Source organism: Lynx canadensis, chromosome E1, assembly GCF_007474595.2.
Source record: "Lynx canadensis isolate LIC74 chromosome E1, mLynCan4.pri.v2, whole genome shotgun sequence".
NCBI classification, from domain to species: domain Eukaryota; kingdom Metazoa; phylum Chordata; class Mammalia; order Carnivora; family Felidae; genus Lynx; species Lynx canadensis.
The window spans coordinates 27,410,050-27,435,103 of record NC_044316.2 but is presented as its reverse complement, the minus strand read 5'-3'; the positions used below and the strand labels follow the sequence as shown (position 1 = coordinate 27,435,103).

Genomic DNA, 25,054 nt, shown 5'->3' with positions numbered 1-25,054 from the left:
TTCAGACAACTGGCTTTCATTGATAGTAATTATAAGATACCATTAAATGTAAGATGCCACAGAGATGTTAAATGCGGAAAACAAAATCTGCATCTTACAGTGAAATTTGAAGTAGGATATTTTTATATCACCTACCACATTTTTTGAGCATCCACTATATGCTTAGTACTGTTAGTACTGTACTTTTAGTTCTAACTCCCTTATTGATGGGTGCTCAAATTTCAGATGCTTAGGAAATATATTAACCACTTGGTGCAACAGACACTAATGTTTTACCTGCCTCACTCTTTTCTTTTTTCTTAATGTTTATTTATTTTTTGAAAGAGAGTAAGCAAGAGAGGGGCACAGAGGATCCCAAGCAGGCTCCAACGCTGTCAGTGCAGAGCCCAAAACAGACTTGAACCCATGAACCATGAGATCATGACCTAAGCCAATATCAAGAACCGGATGCTTAACCGACTAAGCCACTGGGCACCACTGCCTCACTCCTTTCTAATACAGAACCTCACTGCTGTTTGGTATCTTCCCTCTTCCATATGGCCACATGGAATGGGTCAAGGAGGAGAACCAAATGTTTATAGACTTTGCCAAGTTTCCTTTTTCTGCCAGTGATTAATGAGATATAAGAGGATGTTAAGGTGCTCTGATGGGGAAGATGGGGAAAAAATGAGTTCTTGAGAACACTGAACATCTAAGTTTTCCAACCCTGAAACTGCCCTACCACAGTTATGTGAGACTTCATGTTAATATGAGAGTATACCTTCCTTTTTGTTTAAGCGAATTGAGTTTTGTTAACTTACATAAAAATCTCTTAACTGATATCCCAAAAGGGATCAGTTATGCTGGAGTATCAAACTGTATTTCTCTCTTAGACAGGTTGCCAGTAAGATTTGTAACAGGCATGTCATGGCTTTTCCCTGGGATAGATATATTGACAGCCTTGACTTAACTGAAAGAGATTAGTGCTACTTCAATAGGAGCTCAATCAGAGCATATTCTCTCCAGTCTTAAACTGCACAAGGAAGACACTGGTCTACCTACAAGAATTCTGCAGGGAGGGTATCAACTGGCAGCAGCATTGACAGGGATATGGGTAGTGTCAACCTTCTTAGTATCAGGCCATTAAAGACAAGATTAATGTAAGGTTGTCCCATATGGTCCCACTTAGAAAAAGCTCTAATGCCTGTCATGTCTAAGAAGACCATCTCATTGATGGGCAAATATATTTAACAGACCTCCTTAGTAGTCCCAAATTCCCAGCCAGTAACACAAACAATGCTTTATTTTAAAGTTTCTTTTTTTTTTAAATTTTTTTTTAATGTTTATTTATTTTTGAGACACAGAGAGATAGAGCATGAATGGGGGAGGGTCAGAGACAGAGGGAGATACAGAATCTGAAGCAGGCTCCAGGCTCTGAGCCGTCAGCACAAAGCCTGATGCGGGGCTTGAACTCATGGACCGTGATATCATGACCTGAGCCAAAGTCAGATGCTTAACCGACTGAGCCACCCAGGCGCCCCTTAAAGTTTCTTTAGGAAGATTTGAGAGACAGAAAGACAGACAGACAGACAGACTGAATGACTTACCCACAGTAATCTGACACAGAAAATTTTCTTAGGTATTCTGCTCAAATAAGAGCCTTGTGTCTCCTAAGCACGGATACAAGACAAACCCATTTGCTGACTTCCTACCAAGGCTTATAAGTATAAAGAATAAAGGTTTCTTGAGAATTGCTTCTGCTGATAGAATATTACCACAGCAGCAAGGCCCCACTCTCCTCCTCTCACAAAGTAGATTCCAAAAGGCTCAGAGCTCCTTTTGTCCACTGTATTCCCTTTTTCCAGCCTCATCCATTAGTTTTCTTCTCACTGCCTACCCTGGAACTCCAGCGGTAAACAAGCTGTTTAGGTCCCAACAAACTGCAAGGATGTACTTCTGTGGCACTGTTGATTGGCATGTTTACAGCAGCTTTTCTTACTCAGTGCTGAGCTCTTTATATCATATCGCTCCTTATATATTACTGGGTCACATGACTACTTTACTCTAAATATCAGAATTTGAAAGACTTGAAAGTGCATGGTAGACCCTAAAGGTGGACAATTAAATGCCTTTCTCTAGTTTATGATAAGCTATCAATAATTATCTTTAAATAAGAAATGAAACTGTTGTCAAAAAGTTTCAGGGTTTTTGGCGCCAAGTAGCTATTTACATAGAAAAATTGCTAAGGTAATGTTAACTTACGAGTTTAAGGCTGAAATTAAGTAAAAGTCATCTTCGCACCTACATTAATTTAACATTGCTTCTTACCAGTTTTCCTGCCCCTAATTCCACATCCATTTCCCCACCCCAAATCCATTCCCCACAATGTGCCTAGAACAGAAATTTTAAAACATAATTTTATTATCTTACTTCTTGCTTAGACCCCAAAGTGCAAATTCCGAATTGTAACTAGGACATACAATGTAATGCTTCAAGTTCTGTCATCTGTCTCCATTCTGGCCCTATCTTTCACTAGTCTTCACCTGACTAACTTGTACTCATCCCTTAGGATCATCTTTCTGAAGGTGAACTAGGTTACTAAAAAGCACTGGCTCTGGGTTCAAATTCTGGCCCTTCCATTTATTAACTCTGTGACTTTGCGTAAGGTAAGTTACATCTCTATTTCATGGATGCGAGACACACAAAAAAACTTCCATGCTGTTCTGCCATCTTGGCTCCCTTTAGTTACATCTCCAGACTAGAGCTTACTCACCTTATAAAACCAAGATAATAAAGTAACTATCATGTAGGCATGTATTGAAAAAACAAGGTAAATCTGGTAGCCTTTAGCAGTCTCTAATAATAATGAGGACTTAGTAAATATTATGTTGTTTTTATTATTACACACCTGTTCTTTGAGCTCCCTATATACTTTTATCACAGCACCCGTCATTCTTTCTTGGCTATTAACTGGTCTGACACCTGACCAGTTTTCAATTGCCCTCCCTGCCCTCCTCCTACCACCACTAACACAATACCCACCAGCATACTTGAGAACTATACCTTGTACCCATAGGAAACTATGATCTACTCTGGCAAGTGATTCTTAGAAAGTGGTCATCCCTAGTTGAGTCATTCAACTCAACCAGTGGTTCTCAACTGGGGATGATTTTGCCTCCCAGGGGACATTTTTGGTTATTGTGAGTCAGAGGAGGTACTACTGGCACCTAATGGTTAAAAACCAAGGATGCTGCAATGCACAGGGCAACCCTCTACAACACAGAATCATCTGGCCCGAAATGTTGATGGTGACAAGTTAAAGAAATCCTGAACTAAACAGCAGGTTCAGGAAGAATAACTTTTTCACCAGCATCAAATGTATGATAGGCAAATTAGAAATTTCATATGCTGAATGAATAAAAGGGGCCTATAATTCCAGTACATGCTATAAAAATTTAAGTCACTGCAATTTATAAACTATCCATCCATCCATCCATCCATCCATCCATCCATCCATCCATGCACAGTACCTAGCTAATACCTACAGGTCCTTTCTATAAAGATTTTTAATCAAAATATTTATTTCTTAATGTTTTTTTATACTTGATCCAAGCCAAAAGGTCAAGAAATGATTATTATTTCTTAACATTTTAACAATCAATACTTCACTTTAAAAATCCTTTCAGGCGCTGGGGCGCCTGGGTGGTTTAGCCGGCTAAGCATTCGACATCAGCTCAGGTCATGATCTCACCATTTGTGGGTTCGAGCCCCGCGTCAGGCTCTGTGCTGATAGCTCAGAGCCTGGAGCCTGCTTCAGATTCTGTGTCTCCCTCTCTCTCTGCCGCTCTCATGCTCATGCTCTGTCTCTCAAGAATAAATAAACGTTAAAAAATTCTTTTTGGCTGCCTGGGTGTTTCAGTCGGTTAAGCGTCCGACTCGGCTTCAAGTCAAGTCATGATCTCACAGTTTCATGAGTTTGAACCCCACATCGGGCTCTGCGCAGGCAATGCAAAGCTTGCTTGGGATCTGCTCTCTTGCCCTCTCTCTCTGTCCCTCTCCTACTCATGCTGCCTTTGTATCTCTCAAAATAAACTTAATATAAAAAGAAAAAAATAATAAAAATCCTTTTCATTTAGTCTCTTCTATTGAAATAATGCTGCTGCCAAAACGCAAATAATGCTGTGCTCCACCAACTAAAAGGGAAAAACCTGAAATGCCACCACTCCTACACCCTCTCACAGGGCAGCCAGAGGTATATGGTGGCACCTGCATGCTACAGCAATTCATCAATCATTGAAATTCAAATAAGTGCAGAGGTGGAAGGCGGCAGAGTTTCAGTAAGAAACGGGGGAAAAAAAATCAATGTCAAAGTTGACATCCTTTTCTGCTGACATATAAAGGACACAGCAATGGTAAAAACACACAGAACACCTTCTGTTACTCAAAATTACAAAATGTCTTCTATGCTTTTAAATAAAGAATAATGAACCTGGAGGAACATGTAGAAGAATACTAGTAATGTAACTGAGAATGAATTGGCAGAGTTGAAATCAGTTACCATAATGGATTTTTTTTTAAGATTTTTAATTTTTATTTACTTATTTTGAGAGGGGGGGGGAGAGAGAGAGAAAGAGAGAGAGAAATTGATTTGATTGATTGAGGCCAATGTGGGGCTCAATCCCACAACCCTGGGATCATGACCTAAGCCAAAACCAAGAGTCAAAGGCTCAATCAACTGAGCCACTCAAAAGCCCCAAAAGAGTTTTTAAATGGTTAAAGTTTGGAATACAAACATTTAATCAAGACTGCCTTTTATTATTTTTTAAGTTTATTTTATTTTACTTTTTATGAGTGAGCAAGTGGGGGAGAGGGAGAAATGATCTCAAGCAGGCTCCACACTCAGCACAGAGCCCAACACAGGGCTTGATCCGATGAACTGTGAAGGTCATGACTTGAGCCGAGATCAAGAGTCGTGCACTTAACCAACTGAGCCACCCAGGTACCCCTTCGTTTTTTAAGACTGTCTTTAAGGGGCGCCTGGGTGGCGCAGTCGGCTAAGCGTCCGACTTCAGCCAGGTCACGATCTCGCGGTCCGTGAGTTCGAGCCCCGCGTCGGGCTCTGGGCTGATGGCTCGGAGCCTGGAGCCTGTTTCCAATTCTGTGTCTCCCTCTCTCTCTGCCCCTCCCCTGTTCATGCTCTGTCTCTCTCTGTCCCAAAAATAAATAAACGTTGAAAAAAAAAAAAAAAATTTAAAAAAAAAAAAAAAAAAAAGACTGTCTTTAAAAGACAAAGTACTGGGGCGCCTGGGTGGCTCAGTCAGTTGAGTATCCAACTCTTGATTTCAGCTCTAGTCATGATCCCATGGTCATGGGATTGAGTGTCACACCAGGCTCTGTGCTAAGCGTGGAGCCTGCCTGAGATTCTCTCTTCCTCTACCTTTGCCCCCCTCTCTCGCTTAGATGCTTTCTCTCTCTCTCTCAAAAAACAAAAGGAAGGAAGGAAGGAAGGAAGGAAGGAAGGAAGGAAGGAAGGAAGGAAGGACGAACCCGACAAAGTACTTAACAATTAACATTATAATTATATTATATATAATAATCTATAATTTTGTGCATGCCTTCCCCTAAGCCTGTGAACATATCTAATCTCTTCTTTGCATATCTAGAAAACTCAATTCCTATCATATAGATGGCTTAACACATTAATTGAATGAGATGTGAATGAGTAGATGAACTGTCTATAGATTCCCCTCACCCTCCTGCAAATGTCCCATCTAAGTAAGATGTGTCCTTTTATGTACCCAATTATCCATTTTGCCTTCCTGTGTGCTCGATGTCCTAGTAAATTAAATTCAGTGGCACAATAAATGCTGTATTCAGATCAACCATGTTGGATAGCAATGTCTCAATAACTTAACTACCCCCCAACACCAACACCAAAAAAAAGATCATTATTCTCACCTTCCACCTAATTATGACTTTATCATTCCATACCTTCCTCAGGTGCAGCTGAAGCTCCTTCAGGTAGGACAGGCTGTAATTCCCCAGTTTCAGAATTATTTTCCAAATCAGTCATCTGCATTCCTTCCAGACGACCACCTTTAGCAGTAGCCCTCAAAGAGGGAGAAAACAACCTGATATTTTTGTGTAACTAGTCAGCGATACAATAATCTACATTTTCTTCTTGTCCTGAAACTGAGTATGAAACTAAGTAGGGTATATGGCACTAGTGTTTTATTTTTTAAAAAATCCAATAGAAGATTCACAATAAAAGATTAGAAAATGGTGGACTGTATCAATGTCATATCCTGGTTGTGATATTGTATCAGTTTTGCAAAATGTTATCATTAGAGGGAAGTACGTAAGGTGTATATAGGATCTCTCTGTTTTATTTCTTAGAACTGCATGTGAATATATAATTATCTCAATAATAATTCTGATTAAAAGATAAAAACAGAAGTCCTAAATAATAAGTTCTTACTAATATAGAAAGACTTTTGAGATATATTACTGAGAAAATAAGGTGTGCTTTATGTACTAAAAAAGCTATATAGTCACAGTTGCTTAAATATGCATAAGAACTGAAAAAACACAGCATATATAAAAAATTAAAAACAGCAGGGAAGTGTGTGGGCAGGGGGTTGGAAAACTAAGCAGATGGGAGACAAAGATGGGGAAATTTTCACTTAATATTCTTTTCTTACTTCCATTTTTAACCACTTATTATTAGTATTTAAAGTTTTTGCTTACAAACTACTATAAATTAGGGAAGGGAAAAAAAAGACACAAACTAGAAAACATCACATAAGCCAGGCTAGTGATACAATTAACTGTAAAGTGAGGGTTAAAGCTAAGGGCTGCAGATATTTATAAAGGATTTTACAGTCTAGAAAAAAGCCTACGTTCATAAATATTTAATTGTTATGACTCAAGGCAGATATAAATATCTCCATAACAAACAAAATATAAAAGCTGGTTGTAGCTGCCACGTGAATATGGAATACGTATAAAATCAGGCTAGGTAATGGGGAGGACAAGATAACATCTAATAATTATAACACCTTTCCACTGCTTAAACTGGAGCTAAATCAGAAAACTAAATCATACCAACTGTTCTTTACATTTGGTAATTATCCAGACCTTAAAACTATATAAAATTAAGTAAATTTAAGGGATGTTATTCTCTCTCTAATTCAAAATCATTTTCAAAGTCTCCAAGGTAGAACTATTCCATTGTTTAAATTTAGAAATATATTTAATATCCATAAAATAGATCAGCAGATGGGTATTAAGGGCTCATCTAGCACATTCACAGACAATATATCCCATAATCACTTAATCTTTTTAATTGGTAAAATTTTAATTGACGTGGCTGGGATGTGAGTTTTTGTTTCCCAGGTGAGAGATAAAGGTGATGACTACCAGATAGTATATCCTTTTGAGAAATTCCAACTATGAGTTTTGCAGACATTTTCATAACAGAAGAGAAAAAAAGTGAAAGTACAAAAGCAGTGTTAAAAATAAAAACGCTAGAATTGCTTTGTTCTGTACAAAACATGCATAGAAGATCTATGACATAATGTAGCCTAGCACAAGTGTCTTAAAAAATGTGGAGCAGGGGCGCCTGGATGGCTCAGTCGGTTAAGCGACCGACTTTGGCCCAGGTTATGATCTCACAGTTTGTGAGTTCAAGCCCCGCTTCGGATTCTGTGTCTCCCCCTCTCTCTGCCCCTCCCCTGCTCATGCTCTGTGTCTCTCTGTCTGTCAATAATAAATAAAGGTTAAAAAAAAATTTTTTTTAATTAAAAAAAATGTGGAGCAGATAGAAAAAATAAAAAAATAAAAAAATAAAGTAAAATAAATTTTTAAAGAGCTGACACACACAACAAAAACTCACAAGGCAGAATTCACACAAGGTTACACAATATTATTCTCTTAACTTCAGTGATTTCTAACATAACAGAACTTCTAATAACATCTCATTTCATTCCACTAAGAAAAGAAAGTAGGGTCTCTGGTACTTTAGATTTTAATACAACAAATAAACTTTATATCTGCCAAAAAATTAACGAAGTAGAAATTTATTTTATTCATTATGATATAGACTTAAGAAGTGCTATTGAATAAAGCTATTGGCAATTATTCCACTACATAAACAAAAGAACTTACCCCAAGGTGACCATTTTCCTCCTTTTCTCAACAGCAGGTAAACCATTGAAAACTGCAACCACAACAGCATCTGAATCCAAAGCTTGACACTGCCGGTCTTCGGATTTAGGCAGAATATCACCGATACTGCCATGTGTTAAGGCTCGGGGAGAACTATGCCTGCTCCCAGACTGAGAGCTTCCTGGGGAACCTACAGAAAAGAAATGGGATGCTCTGAAAGAAGGCAAACAAAAGTTCTCTAGTTTCCACTTTAGAATGTCTCACTACATACACATTTTTAAACTGCCGGAAGACTCAAAGCCAATTTAAAGACATATCCCAGGTTTTTTTTTGATGCCAGGTATTTAAAATTAAGGAGTCCAGAATATGAGTCTAATGATTGCATTTTATTACTGACGGGTCTGTTTTTGGGAGATCAAGAACTTTCAAATCAAGTTTCAGCACTGCTGGTGCCTTTAAACATCTAAATCTACCTATACCATAACATCAATTTCAAATAACAAACATCTACACACTGAAATTACATTCTGAACTCTCCAAATTTACCTTCAGACAGAGTTTGACAGTCTCCCTTTGAACGGCTATTTTCCCCAGAGTCTATTGCTCTTCGAAGTGACAGACTACCTGCTATACTGGACCGAGCTGGCTTGGGTGAATTACTCTTCTTATTTGTGGCTGCAAAGACATTTAAAAATATCTTTGAATAAGGTAAAATAGCATAAGACTCACTATGCAGGGACTTAGGTGAAGACTAATCTTATGGAAGGTATTCTATCTACTGTGTCCAAAAAACCCAGGACACTGTGGTCCCAAATGGTTTATTTGGGGTTATACACAAAAAGCATTCCTATTTTGCTACTCATGAAGCAAGACCAGAAAAATATCAGTAAACTCCAAAAGAAAAATCCTACCAGATATGAACTCCAATCTCAATGCCAAAGTATTAACAACAAAAAGATAACCCTCCAAACACTTGAAAATTGTAAATTATTGGATTAAAAAGAAAATCAATGAATTAAAAATGAACCACAAATATTTCAAGATGTTTGTGGCTAAGACAATAATTGGGGAAAATGTATATAGCCTTATAATGAATTAGGAAAAAATGAAACTAAGTGACCTAATATGCACTCAAAAAACTAGAAGAAGAATAAAAATAAAGAGTAAGCAGAAGACATGCATTTAAAGGTAATAAACGAGATCAGCAAGGTAGCAGAATGTAAGACCAAAAACTGATTGTCTTTTTATAGATCAGCAAAGAACAACCCAAGAATGAAATTAAGTAAACAATTTTATTTACAATAGCATCAAACAGAATAAAATACTTAGGAAAAAAATTTAATAAACATTAAGACTCGTACACTGGAAACTATCAAACACTGTTAAGAGACAAAAAAGATGGAAAAATTTGCATCTTACTTAATCAGGGGCACCTGGGTGGTTCAGTTGGTTAAGCATCTGACTCTTGATTTGGGTTCAGGTCATATCTCGCAGTTTGTGGGACTGAGCCCTATGTCAGGCTCTGTGCTGATGGTGCAGAGCCTGCTTCAGATTCTCTCTCTCCCTCTCTCTTTGCCCCTCCCCTGCTTGCACTCTCTCTCTCTCAAAATAAATAAAGGAAGAAAATTAAAAAAAAAAAAAAAAAAGATGGTGGGAGTGCAAGCTGGTGCAGCCACTCTGGAAAACAGTATGAAGGTTCCTCAAAAAACTAAAAATAGAACTACCCTACGACCCAGCAATCGCACTAGTAGGCATTTATCCACAGGATACAGGTGTGCTGTTTCGAAGGGACACATGCACCCCCATGTTTATAGCAACACTATCAACAATAGCCAAAGTATGGTAAGAGCCCAAATGTCCATCGATGGATGAATAAAGAAAATGTGGTGTATATATATATAATGGAGTATTATTCAGCAATCAAAAAGAATGAAATCTTGCTATTTGCAACTACGTGGATGGAACTGGAGGGTATTATGCTAAGTGAAATTAGTCAGAGAAAGACAAAAATCATATGATGTCATTCATATGAGGACTTTAAGAGACAAAACAGATGAACATAAGGGAAGGGAAACAAAACTAATATAAAAACAGGGAGGGGGACAAAACAGAAGAGACTCATAAATATGTAGAACAAACTGAGGGTTACTGGAGGGATTGTGGGAGGGGGATGGGCTAAATGGATAAGGGGCACTAAGGAATCTACTCCTGAAATCATTGTTGCACTATATGCTAACTAATTTGGAGGTAAAATTTAAAAAAGAAAAAAAAAATTTTTTAAAAAAAAGAAAAAAAGAAAGATGGGAAAAATATTGTGTTCATTGATGGGAAGACTTAATATTGTTAACACAGCAACACTTCCAAAATTGATCTACAAATTTAACACAATCCCTATAAAAATTCCAATGGTCTTTTTTCTTCTCCTTCTCCTTTGGGGTTATACAATTTAAATTCAATTTAGTTGTTTTTTCAATTTAAATTCAAATTAGTTAACACAGAGTGCAGTCTTGGCTTCAGGAGTAGAACCCAGTGATTCATCTCTTACATATAACATCCAGTGCTCATCCCAAAAAGCACCCTCTTTAATACCTATCACCAGTAATTCTTTCTCATTGCACAAATTGGTGTGCTGATTCTAAATTCATATGAAAAAATCCAGAATACCCAAAAACATCTTGAATGGAGTATTCACACTTCTGATTTCAAAACTTGCTGTAAAATTACATTAACCCAAACTATATGGTATACTGGTGTAAAGACAGAAATATAGATCATTGGAACAGAATTGAGAGTCCAGAAATAAACCCTTATATTTATAGTCAATTAATTTTTGACAATACACTGGACAAAGGGAAAGAAAGAAAGAAAGAAAGAAAGAAAGAAAGAAAGAAAGAAAGAAAGAAAGAAAGAAAAGAAAAGAAAAGAAAAAAAAGAAAAGAAAGAAAAACATGGACAATAACAACAGTTGGCAAGAATGGAGAAATTGGAACCTTCAACTGGGTTCCAATTAGAAACTGAATGGGAATTTAAAATGGTGCAGCTGCTTTGGAAACAGTTATGGTAATGCCTCAAAAAGTTCCCGTATAACCCAATTCTACTCCTAAGCATATATGCAAGATAAATAAAAATACATATGCCCACACAAAAACATGTTCATGAAGGTTCACAGGACTATTATTCATAAGAGCCAAAAAGTGGAAAAACATTACATGATGCCTATCAACTGATAAGTAGGTAAACAAAACAGTACACATACAATGAAGTTGTGATTCAGCAATAAAAAGGAATGAAATAATACATGCTACAACACTGATGACCCTTGAAAATGTTATGCTAAGTGAAAGAAGCCAGACACAAAAGGCCTCATATTATATGATTCTATTATGTGAAACTCCAGAAGAAGTAAAACCATGCAGAGAAAATATACTAGAGGTTACCAGGGTTCAGTGAGAGGGAAAAATAGAGTGACTGTTTACGGGAATGGAGTTTTTGGGGAGAAAGGTGATGAAATGTTCTAGACAGTGTTCTAGATAATGGTGATCATCACACAACCTTGTGTCTATATTAAAAACTGTTGAACTGTACACTTGAAGAAGATGTGAGAAAATATTAAGACAAATTTTTCCTCTACAATGTATATATAAATTATAATATGATCCTTAACCAATAATGCATTATATTAATGCATTAATAGAAACAAAGGTAGAATTTAATGTAATAAAAAGGCAGAAGATAACAGATGAAATCAATCTAAGAACTAGGCCTTTTTTTTTTTTTTTAATAAGAGACTGTGCCAGTGCGGGAGGGGCAGAGAGAGGGAATTTTTTTTTTTTTTAATTTACATCCAAATTAGTCAGCATATAATGCAATAATGATTTCAAGAGTAGGACCCAGTGATTCATCCTCTACATAAAACACCCAGTGCTGGGGCGCCTGGGTGGCGCAGTCGGTTAAGCGTCCGACTTCAGCCAGGTCACGATCTCACGGTCCGTGAGTTCGAGCCCCGCGTCAGGCTCTGGGCTGATGGCTCGGAGCCTGTTTCTGATTCTGTGTCCCCCTCTCTCTCTGCCCCTCCCCCGTTCATGCTCTGTCTCTCTCTGTCCCAAAAATAAATAAAAAAAAAAAAAAAAAAAAAAACACCCAGTGCTCATCCCAGCAGGTGTCTTCCTTAATGTCCCTTGCCCATTTAGCCCATCCCTCCCCACCCAAAACCCCTCCAGCAACCCTGTTTGTTCTCTGTATTTAAGAGTCTCTTGTGTTTTGTCCCCCTCCCTGTTTTTATATTATTTTTGCTTCCCTTCCCTTATGTTCATCTGTTTTGTATCTTAAATTCCACACGAGAGAAGTCATATATTTGTCTTTCTTTAATTTTGCTTAACATAATACACTCTATTTCCATCCACGTTGTTGCAAATGGCAGGATTTCATTCTTCTTGACTGCCAAATAATACTCCATCGTGTGTGTGTGTATGTATATATATGTATGTATGTATGTATGTATGTATGTGTGTGTGTGTGTATACACACACCATATCTTCTTTATCCATTCATCCACTGGTGGACATTTGGGCTCTTTCCATACTTTGGCTCTTAGTGCTGCTATAAACATCGGGGTGCATGTGCCCCTGCAAAACAGCACACCTGTATCCCCTGGATAAATACCTAGTAGTGCAATTGCTGGGTTGTAGGGCAGTTCTAGTTTTAATTTTTTTGAGGAACCTCCATACTGTTTTCCAGAGTGGCTGCACCAGTTTGCATTCCCACCAGCAGTTCAAAACGGTGCCTCTTTCTCCACATCCTCACCAACATCTGTTATTGCCCAAGTTGTTAATTTTGGCCATTCTGACAGGTGTGAAGTGGCATCTAATTGTGGTTTTGATTTGTATTTCCCTGATGGTGAGTGGTGCTGTGAGCATCTTTTCATGTGTCTGTTAGCCATCTTGGTGTTTTCTTTGGAAAAGTTTCTATTCATGTCTTTTGCCCATTTCTTCATTGGATTTTTTTTTGGGTGTTGAGTTTGGTAAGTTCTTTATAGATTTTTGGATACTGATCCTTTATCTGATATGTCATATGCAAACATCTTCTATTCTGTCAGCTGCCTTTTAGTTTTGCTGACTGTTTCCTTTGCTGTGCAGAAGCTTTTTATCTTGATGAGGTGGTCCCAGTAGTTCATTTTTGTATTTGTTTCCCTTGCCTCCAGAGACATGTTGAGTAAGAAGTTGCTCTGGCTGAGGTCAGAGAGGTTATTGCCTGTCTTCTCCTCCAGGATTTTGATGGCTTTCTGTCTAGCGTTTAAGTCTTTCATCCATTTTGAGTTTATTTTTGTATGTGGTGTAAGAAAGTGGTCCAGGGTCATTTTTCTGCATGTCGTTGCCCAGTTTTCCCAACACCATTTGCTGAAGGATTGTCTTTATTCCATTGGATATTCTTTCCTGCTTTGTCAAAGATTAGCTGGCCATACATTTGGGAGTCCATTTCTGGATTCCTTAGTCTGTTCCACTGATCTATGTGTCTGTTTTTGTGCCAGTACCATACGGTCTTGATGATTACAGCTTTTTAATACATCTTGAAGTCTGGAATTATGATGCCTCCAGCTTTGGTTTTCTTTTTCAGGATTGCTTTGGCTATTTGGAGTCTTTTCTGGTTCCATACAAATTTTACGATTGTTTGTTCTAGCTCTGTGAAGCATGTTGTGTTATTTTGATAAGGATTGCATTAAACATGTAGATTGCTTTGTGTAGTATTGACATCTTAACAATATTTATATTCTAATCCATGAGCAGGGAATATTTTTCAATTTTTTATGTGTCATCTTCAATTTCTTTCTTAGGTTTTTATGTTTTTTTAGTGTATAGATTTTTCACCTCTTTGGTTAGGTTTATTCCTAGGTATTTTATGGGTTTTGGTGCAATTGTAAATGGGATCAATTCTTTGATTTCTCTTTCTGCTGCTTCTCCATATTGGTGATTATAAATTCAACTGATTTCTGTGCGCTTTTATATCCTGCGACTTTGCTAAATTCATGGATCAGTTCTAGCAGTTTTTTGGTGGAGTCTTTTGAATTTTCCATATAATGTCTGTGAAGAGTGAAAGTTTGACTTCCTCCTTGCTGATTTATATGCCTTTTATTTCTTTGTGTGGTCAGACTGCTGGAGCTAGGACTTCCAATACTGTGCTGAATAGTAGTGGTGAGAGTGGACATCCTTGTCGTGTTCCTGGCCATAGGGGGAAAGTCTCAGTTTTTCCCCATTGAGGATGATATTAGCAGTGGGTGTTTCATATATGGCTTTTATGATCTTGAAGTATGACCCTTTTATCTGTACTTTCTTGGAGGTTTTTACCAAGAAAGGATACTGTATTTTGTCAAATGCCTTCTCTGCATCTATTGAGAGGATCATGTGGTTCTTATTCTTTCTTTTATTTATGTAATGTATCACATTGATTGTTTTGCGGATACTGAACCAGCCCTACACCCCAGGTATAAATCCCACTTGATTGTGGTGAATAATTCTTTTAATGTACAGTTGGATCCGGTTGGCTAGTATCTTGTTGAGGATTTTGCGTCCATGTTCATCAGAGAAATTGGGTCTGTAGTTCTTCTGTAGTTCTTTTTAGTGGGGTCTGGTTTTGGAATCAACATAATGTTGGCCTTATAGAATGAGTTTGCAAGTTTTCCTCCCATTTCTATTTTTTGGAACAGCTTCAAAAGGACAGGTATAACTCTTCTTTAAATATTTGGTAGAATTCCCCTGGAAAGCCATCCGGCCGTGGACTCTTATTTTCTGGAAGAGTTTTGATTACTAATTCAATTTCTTTACTGGTTATGGGTCTGTTCAAATTTTCTATTTCTTCCTGTTTCAGTTTTGGTACTTCATATGTTTCTAGGAATTTGTCCATTTCATCCAGACTGCCTAATTTATTGGCATGTAATTGTTCATTATATTCTTATTGTTTGTATTTCTGCAGTGCTCGCTGTGATCTCTCCTCTTTCATTCTTGATTTTATTTATTTGGGTCCTTTCCCTTTTCTTTTTGATCAAACTGGCTAAGGGTTTATCAATTTTGTTAATTCTTTCAAAGAATCAGCTCCTGGTTTCATTGATCTGGTTTTTTGTTTGTTTGTTTGTTTGTTTTTAATTTCGAAAGCATTGATTTCTGCTGTAATCTGTATTATTTCCTGTCTTCTGCTGTTTTAGGGTTTTACTTGCTATTCTTTTTGCAGCTCTTTAAGGTGTTAGGTTAGGTTATATATCTGAGACCTTTCTCCCTTCTTTAGGAAGGCCTGGATTGCTATATACTTCCCTCTTATGACTACCTTTGTTGCATCCCAGAGGTTTTGGGCTATGGTGTTATCATTTTCATTGGCTTCCATGTACTTTTTAATCTCCTCTTTAACTTCTTGGTTAACCCATTCATTCTTTAGTAGGAGGTTCGTTAATCTCCAAGTATTGTCTTTCCAATTTTTTTCTTATAGCTGATTTTGAGTTTCACAGTGTTGTGATCTGAACAGTATGATCTTGATTTTTTTGTACTTACTGAGGGCTGATTTGTGTCCCAATATGCGATCTATTCTGGAGAATGTTCCATGTGCACTCGAGAAGAATGTGTATTCTGCTGCTTTAGAATGAAATATTCCGAACATATCTGTTAAGTCCATTCAGTCCAGTGTGTCACTCAAAACCATTGTTTCCTTGTTGATTTTCTGCTTAGATGATCTGTCCGCTGCTGTAAGTGGGGTGTTGAAGTCCCCTACTATTATGGTATTATTATCAATGAGTTTCTTTATGTTTGTGATTAATTGATTTATATATTTGGGTGCTCCCACCTTGGAGGCATAAATGTTTAAAACTGTTAGATCTTCTTAGTGTATAGACCCCTTAATTATGATATAATGCCCTTCTTTATCTCTTGTCACAGTCTTAATTTTAAAATCTAGATCATCTGATACAAGCATGGCTATTCCAGCTTTCTTTTGACGACCATTAGCATGATAGATGGTTCTCTGTCCCCTTACTTTCAATCTGAAGATGTCTTTAGGTCTAAAATGGGTCTCTTGTAAACAGCATACAGGTGGATCTTGTCTTCTTATCCATTCTGACACCCTATGTCTTTTGATTGGAACGTTTAGTCCATTGACATATAGAGTGAGTACTGAAAGATACAAATTTATTGCCATTGTATTGCCTGTAGAGTTGGGAGTTTTTGGTGTGTTCTCTGGTCCTTTCTAGTCTTTGTTGCTTTTGGTCTTTTTTGTTTTGTTTTGTCTTTTCTGAGAGGGAGAGAGAATCTTAAGCAGGCTCCACTCCCAGTGTGGAGCCCAAAGCAGGGCTCAGGGCTCAAACTCACAACCGTGAGATCATGTCCTGAGCCAAGATCAAGAGTCAGATGCTTAACTGACTAAGCCACACAGGAACCCCAGAACTAGGGCTTTGAAGAGACAAATAAAATGGACAAATCTCTAGCAAGTCAAATCAAAGGACAAAATAAGGAAACACATATAAGTGAAAAAGTTAACACCCTGTATTCAGAGGACTCTTTACAATTTAAGAGATCAGAATAAGTGAAATATACCAACAAATTTAAGTATTTAATAAAATGAGTAATTTTCTAGGAAAATTAATTATGGAAACTGGTTTAAGAAGGAGAAATATGAGACCAATAAATACAGAGAAATTAAAAAGGCTCTTAAAGTTGTTTCCCTGAAAGAACTACTAAATGGTTTTATGAATGAGTTTCATTAAACTTTTAAGGAGCAGATAAGATGTTATTTTAACAATTTCACAGAACAGAAAAGGACAAAAGCTTCTGAATTTCTTCAGTGGCATAAAATTGGAATTCAAATTGGTTAAGGATAATGTAACAAAAATACAACTCGATTTTACTTATGGCTACCATAGTCAAGAATCCTAAGTAAAATATTAGTGAACTGAATATTGATATTCAGTATATTAAGAACAATTACAAATAACCAAAACCTAGTAGGATTCATCTACTATTTCAAGAATGGTCAACATTAGATACAGAATGTAATTCTCTAAGTTAACAAAGTAATGGGAAAAACAGTATGATCATTTTGCCAGATGCCCAAAAAAGCATAATTCTATACAACTTCTTCATAAACAAAAAACAACCTCTTAGTAAGGAGAAAAAGAGGTACTTTGGTATAATGGTCAAAGTCATAGTCTCTGAGGTTTAAGCTCTTTGCTCTGCCAAGTACCACTGAAATTCTGACAATACTGTTTAATGCCCTGTGCCTCTGTTTATCTATCTGTAAATTGAGGATAAAAACAACTTGCCTCAGAGTTGCTGTTGGGATGTGACTTATGAATGATATCCAGCCTATAGTAAACAGTGGTACTTACTGTACATAGTAATTATTAACAATAGAAGGATGTATCATTTACAAAAAATTTTTTGCTTATTTATTTTTGAGAGAGAGAGAGACAGAATGTGAGCAGGGGAGGGGCAGAGAAAGGGAGACACAGAATCTGAAGCAGGCTCCAGGCTCTGAGTTGTCAGCACAAAGCCCAACACAGGGCTCAAACTCATGCACCATGAGTTCATGACCTGAGCCAAAGTCAGAAGCTAAACTGACTGACCCATCTAGGTGCCCAGATGTATCTTTAAAAAAAAAAAAAAAAAAGTTTATTTATTTTGAGAGAGAGGGAGTGAGCACAAGCAAGGGAGGAGCAGAGAGAAGTGGGGAGACAGAATCCCAAGCAAGTCAGTGCAGAGCCTGATGCAGGCCTGATCCCATGAACCCGTGAGCTTATGACCTGGGCCGCAGTCAAGAGCTGGGTGTTCAACCAACTGAGCCATCCAGGCAACCCTGAAGGATGTCTTTTAATTTAGTAAAAACTATTAAAACAAATAGCAAAATTTGTACTTGAGTAAAAAATGAAAGGAATTTCTAAACAGAATTCAAAACATAATAAAAATTTCTACTACTGCTATTAGTTAACATAGTTTTGAGGTCCTAGCCTACCTAGATGGTGCAAAATGAAAAGTAAATAAGCAATAAAGGAATAAACTGATTATTTGCTGATAATACAATCATCTACTTAAAAATTCTAGATAATTGACTGTAAACCTTACGGCTTTAAAATTTTCACTAAGTGGGCTAAATACAAGACAAACATGTAAAAACAATAGTCCTCCTACTATGACAAATAATTAGAAAAGATTATGGAGGGGAAAGAGATCCCATTCCCAATAGCAACCTAAGTTATAACCTATCTGGAAATAAATATAACAAGACAGATACAGAACTTACACGAAGAAAACTAAAACTATGAAATGACCAAAATAAATAGGAGAAATACCACATTCCCAGATGTTAATGTTTTAAAACTGAAAAGATGTCAATTTTCCAAATTAAGTGTTATTAAATGCACGAAATAATGCAATTTCAGTCAAAATCTTTTTCTGGAAGAGTAAATGTGCAAGAACCATCAAGAATATTTTGAAAACAAAACCAAAATGAAGGCAAATAATTACTGTACTACAAACTGTGAAACTACAGTAGTTAATAACACAACAAATATTCAGTTGAACAATATCAAACTGCTGTTCTTGCAGGTCAAAAACAGTTGCATGTTGGCAATTTCATATGACTCAACCCCATGAATGAATTTAAAAACAGAATCATGCAAATATGGGAATTTGGGTCTGTTAATAAAGGATGCACTAAATATTATTGGATGAACTAGATTCTTCAAAAAACATGGTTTTTTTTGGGGGGAATCAATGAACTTACCTCACACATCATCATGAAAAACAAATTATATTTGTTATAATGATACAAACATTGAAAAGTTAAAAAAAAAACACCATAAGAAAACAAGGGTCATTTTTATAAACCTGGAGTTGAAAAGGCCTTCCAAATAAAAACATTAAGCCCCAAACCCATAAATACTATTAATAGACCTAAAATTAAAAATGTAAAACTTTTGTTTAGCAGAAAAAGACAAAACAGTGACAACAGGAGGGAAGTATTTGCAAAAATATAACAAAAACTTTTTGCAAAACTCTATCCAAAAAGCATTATTTCTTCTGTTGGTTTTAGATTGTCATTTCCTCGACAACTAGATGAGACTGAGTATCCATTGAGATGTATAGTGTCCATTTGTATTTTTTCTTATGTTAACAGCCTAATCATAACTTTTACTCATTTTTCAAGATAATTTTTTTTAGTTTTTTAATGTTTTATTTATTTTTTGAGAGAGACTGAGACAGTGAAAGCAGAGGAGGGGCAGAAAGAGAGGGAGACACAGCCTCTAGGCTCCAAGCTGTCAGCACAGAGCCCAATGTGGGGCTCAAACCCACAAACTGTGAGATCATGACCTGAACTGAAGCTAGATGCTTAACCAACTGAGCCACCCAGACGCCCCCTTTTACAATCCTTTTTCTATTGAACTGTCATGATTATTTTAGGAGAATTCTATGCATTTGGCAATCATCCTCTCTCCTACTCATCTCTACTGGATTACTGCCATCAGTATCTAGCATTAATATACCCCATTTTAATAAACACACACATAGCCCAGAAATAAATGCTCACATATATGGTCAAATGATTTTGTCTTTTTTTTTAATGTAATCTCTGCACCCAATGTGGGGCTCAAACTTAAAACCTGAGATCAAGAATCACATGCTCTACTGGGGCACCTGGGTGGCTCAGTTGGCTAAGCATCCAACTTTGGCTCATGTCATAATCTCCCAGTTTGTGAGTTTGAGCCCTATGTCGGGCTCTGTGCTGACTGCTCAGAGCCTGGAGCCTGCTTTGGATTCTGTGTCTCCCTCTCTCTCTGCTCCTCCCCACTCATGCTCTCTCTCTCTCAAAAATAAACATAAAAAAATTTTTTTTAAATAAAAAAACAGAAAGGGGGGGGGGAGACTAGGTGGCTCAGCCGGTTGAGCATCCGACTTCAGCTTAGGTCATGATCTCATGGTTCATGGGTTCGAGCTCCACTTCAGGCTCTGTGTTGACAGCTCGGAGTCTGGAGCCTGCTTCAGATTCTGTGTCTCTATCTCTCTCTCTTTGCCCTTCTCCCGCTCACACTGTCTCTCTCTCAAAAATAAATAAACATTAAAAAAAAAAAAAAAGAATCACATGCTTTATTGACTGAGCCAGCCAGTGCCCCTCTAATGATTTTCAACAAGGGTATCAACATCATTCAGTGATGAGATGAAAATCTTTTCAGCAAATGGTGCTAGGAAAGCTGATACATTTGGACCCTTACCTAATACCATATACAAAATTAATTAACAATAGATCAAAGACATTTATAAATGTAAGATCTAAAACTATAAAACTCTTGGGGCGCCTGGGTGGCGCAGTCGGTTAAGCGTCCGACTTCAGCCAGGTCACGATCTCGCGGTCCAGGAGTTCGAGCCCCGCATCAGGCTCTGGGCTGATGGCTCAGAGCCTGGAGCCTGTTTCTGATTCTGTGTCTCCCTCTCTCTCTGCCCCTCCCGCATTCATGCTCTGTCTCTCTCTGTCCCAAAAATAAATAAACGTTGAAAAAATAAAACTATAAAACTCTTACAAGAAAACATAGGGGAAAGCTTAACATCAGGTTCAGCAATGCTTTTTTTCTTTTCTGCAATGCTTTTTTGAAATATGACACCAAAAGCACAGGCAACAAAAGAGAAAGAAAAAGATAAATTGGACTTGAGCAAAATTAAAAACTTTTACTGTCAAAGGATACCATCAACAAAGTGAAAAGGGAACCCACAGTTTAGGAAAAAATATTTGCAAATTATATTATGGGATCAGAGATTAATATCCAGAATACGGAGAACTCTTGAAACTCAAAACTAAAAAGCCAACCCAGGGTGCCTGGCTGGCTCAGCTGGTAAAGCATGCAACTCTTGATCTCAGGTTTTAAGTTTGAGCCCCACATTAGGTATAGAGATTACTTAAAAATAAAATCTTTAAAAAAACAACACCCCCCCCAAAACAAAAACTCATTTCAAAAATGGGCAAAGGATCTGAACAGACATTTCTTTAATGAAATGAAAAAATATATAAATGGCTAATAAACACTTTTAAAAATGTTCAACATCATTAATAAATGTGAATCAAAAGCACAGTAAGACAACAAGATACCATTTCACACCCATTAATATGGCTATTATCAAAAACAAAACAAAAAACAGAAAACAGTAAATGATGGGGAAGATGTGAACAAACTAGAATGCTTGTGCACTATTTATTAGGTAGGAATGTAAAATGGTGCAACCTCTATGGAAAACACTATGGCAGTTCCTCAAAAAATTAAAAAGCAAATTACCATATGATCCAACAATTCTACTTTTGGGTATATATGTCCAGAAAAATAGAAAGCAGGGTCTTGAAGAGATGAACACCCATCCTCAGAGTTGCATTATTTGAAACAGCCAAAAAGTAGGTGTCAACCCCTGTCCATCAGAGGATGAATGGATAAATGAAATGTGGTATATATATATATATATATATATATATATATATATAATAAAATATTTTTTCCAGGCTTAAAAAGGAATGACATTCTGACACATGATATAATATTGATGAACCCTGAAGACATTATGTGAAAGTGAAATAAGCCAGACACAAAAAGACAAATACTGTATGAGTTCCACTTATACGAGATATCTAAAATAGTCAAGTTCATAGAAACAGAAAGTGGAATGGTGGTTGCTAGGGGTTGGGTGGGTGATGGAAATGGGGAGTTATTATTTAATTGGTACAAAGTTTCAGTTTTACTAGATGAAAAAAGTTCTGTGAATGGACAGTGGTGATGGTTGTACAACAGTATGAAAGGACTTAATGCTACTGAACTATACACTTAAAAATAGCTAAAATGGTAGATTTTATGTTATGTACATTTTACCACAGTAAAAAAGAAACAGGTATAAAAAAAAAGCATATAGGCTTAGAAAGTGAAAACACAGACAGATAACAGAAAACTCTTTCTTGACTTCACACCCCTTCCAGATACAACCTGATTCATTATGCAACTTCTTGAAGGAGCTGTGCAATAATGCTTCAGTTTCTCACTGGATCTACCCTGCTACACTCCTCAATGGGAATGGTTCTTAAAAGGGCCACCCACACTTCAACTTGACACCTCTCAATGGTATAACCACTCCCACTTCTTTTGCTTCTCAATTTCCTTTATTGGACACCCTTCATTACCATGTCTTTAAATGTTAAAGTGCCCCAGAGCCAAAATTTCTCTTTGCCATTTAAACTCCTTCCATACTTGATCTAATTCACTCTCTGACTTTAAACAATATCTGCCACTGTTGACGCCTAACTGTTTATATCCAGCTTTGACCTCATAAGCTTCATACTTATTTACCATCCATCTACCTACAAGACATTATACTAGGATAACTAATAGACATCTCAATCCTAACAAGTTTAGTTTTGTTTTTTTGGGGGTTTTTTTTGAGAGAGAGACAGAGTACGTGTGGGAGGTAGGTGGGAGAGAGTGAGTAGGGGAGAGGTGTAGAGAGAGAGGGAGAAAGAGAGAGAAAACCCCAAGCAGACTCCATGTCCAGAGTGGAGTCCATTGTGTGGCTTGATATTATCACTATGAGATCAAGACCTGAGCCAAAATCAAGAGTCAGGCACTTAACCAACTGAGCCACCCAGGTACCCCATTAAACCTAGAATGTTTAAACAAGAATTCCAAATTTCCTGCCACCACCTTCCCCAACTCCTACATCAGCTTTTTCCTTATTTCCTAAATTAATGATAGCATCAGTCACTAAGTTGCTTAGGACAAAAACTTAAATATCATTCTTAGTTTTTTTTCTTTCTCTACAAACTATCCAGCCTTTCCACACCAGGGTTGTGAGTGGAGAACAGAGTCTTCTTGGTCTAAAATATCCATTGTATGTAATGAACTAATTTCTCTCCTATGTATCTAGAATAGTAATAGTTATGTACCACCCTTCAGAGAATTAAGAAAGATAGGAACCCCAGTCAAGAAGGGCTGCTAGAAAATGAGCAAGTCCACTTCTCCACTGCAGTAACTCCAGAATAGGTCACCATATTTCATATACACTCTCAACCCCTTTTAGACCTTTCTCCATACAACAAGCAAAGTAATCTTTGTAAAAGGTAAATCAGATCACAAATGCCACTGCCATCCCCCCACCATCTCGATTTTCATTCTCTAGAGACTTGCTTCTAAAATCAGAATAAAACTCCTATCTAGGTCTTACAAGGCCCTATCTGATCTAGATCCTGCCTACCTCTCTGACTTATCCCCTAGTATTCTCCCTTCTGCTTTGTTTATCATATTCAACCATACTGGTCTTCCTTCAAGTATTCAAATATGCGGAGCAAATCCTGTATCAGTGAATCCGCATCTTCTGTTCTGTTAACCCTGAAAAATGCTTCCCACAGATCTTTGCATGGCTGCCACCTTCTCAACCTTTAGGTCTCAGTTCAAAAGCTGCCTCCTCAGAGACTTTCCCTTACTTCCCTACCCTAAGCAGCACACTCCTCATCTTCCTATCCCATTCCTGTTTCCTTCACAGCACTTTTTACCAACTGAAATGATCTTTACTTGTCTACACGTTTTAATGTCCAATTTCCACCACATGAATTTATGAATGTAAGATCCAAGAGGTTAAGTATTCTGTCTTGTTTGCTGTCCAGCACAGAATATTCAATCAAGAAATATTAGCTCTTGGGGCACCTGGGTGGCTCAGTTGGTTGAGCATCTGACTTCAGCTCAGGTCATGATCTCACAGTCTGTGAGTTCGAGCCCCGCGTCGGGCTCTGTGCTGACAGCTCAGAGCCTGGAGCCTGCTTCTGATTCTGTGTCTCCCTCTCTCTCTGCCCCTCCCCCGCTCATGCTCTGTCTCTCTGTCAAAAATAAATGAACATTAAAAAAAAAAAAGAAATATTAGCTCTATATAGAAAATCTACAGTCAGTTCTGAATGGGAAAAAAGGCTATATGTATTTGTAGTCTTAAGTCATTATAAGAGAGGTGTTTAAATATTATTATTCTAAAAATAACCCATCCTCTAGCTTCCCAAATGACACACAGAGAAATGACACTAATAGGATCTTTTCCACTTACAGTTTCGTATGTAACAACCAGCAATTGATGACTTTGCCAACAGCTCCATTCCCAAATCCTGTAATCTGCCAGAGTTTTCAGTTCCACATGCAGCCAGAGCTGCCTGGTCAGCAGAAAAAAAGCTTGCCTGCATGTCTCCGGAAGCAGCATTGCTGCCTTTGATTTCTGAAAGTGTATTCTTTACATCAGTTTTCATACATCGAACTTCAGCCATTTGAGTTTTGAGTCTTTTTAGCATCTTTAAATCAGAGGGAACTCGCCACATTGCCTGCTGCTTCCTTTGGTCTTTATCTTTTCGAGAATATGATGCTTTAGACAGAAAGTTGTAAGTCATGTTAATAGAGACTTCTATTAAATCGTTCTATCATACAGTCAATATATGCAAACTTGAGGTGTAAAAAGCTAAGGTGCTTTGGTGGAATCAACAATTAAAAGCATGCATTAAATTCCATTAATGAAAATAAAGATAGATCCAAGTATCCTAATTTTATCCATACCTTCAAAGTTAGAGTCTGGATCACAATATAATCACTCAAATCAGAATAGTTACCTAATTCTAAAAGTTTAAAAAAGCTGCCTTATTGCCTGCCTGTGCTTTCTTCTTTATACTTCTCCATTTTTCTCAAATTTCCTATGCTGAGCTTTTGTCATCTTCATAACTGACAAAAATGAAAAAAAAAAGAACCCAAAAACCTAGAATCCAAATTAAGTAGTCAAATCTGCTATACATAGTATATAAAAAATATATATTCCATCTAAGTCTAAGAAGGTTTCCAGTGTAGTTACAGCTATTAAGTGCCATAGAACAACATAAAATACTTTCC

General features: G+C 37.2%; 1 protein-coding gene across 1 annotated transcript in view; it reads right to left on the bottom strand.

Moving 5' to 3' along the window:
• Nucleotides 1-25,054, bottom strand: part of TRIM37 (tripartite motif containing 37) — a 129,989-nt gene that overhangs the window by 7,551 nt on the left and 97,384 nt on the right. Inside the window, 4 exon segments of the mRNA XM_030295180.1 lie at nt 5,971-6,089; nt 8,146-8,335; nt 8,692-8,820; nt 24,231-24,539. Coding sequence (XP_030151040.1) covers nt 5,971-6,089; nt 8,146-8,335; nt 8,692-8,820; nt 24,231-24,539 — 747 coding nt within the window.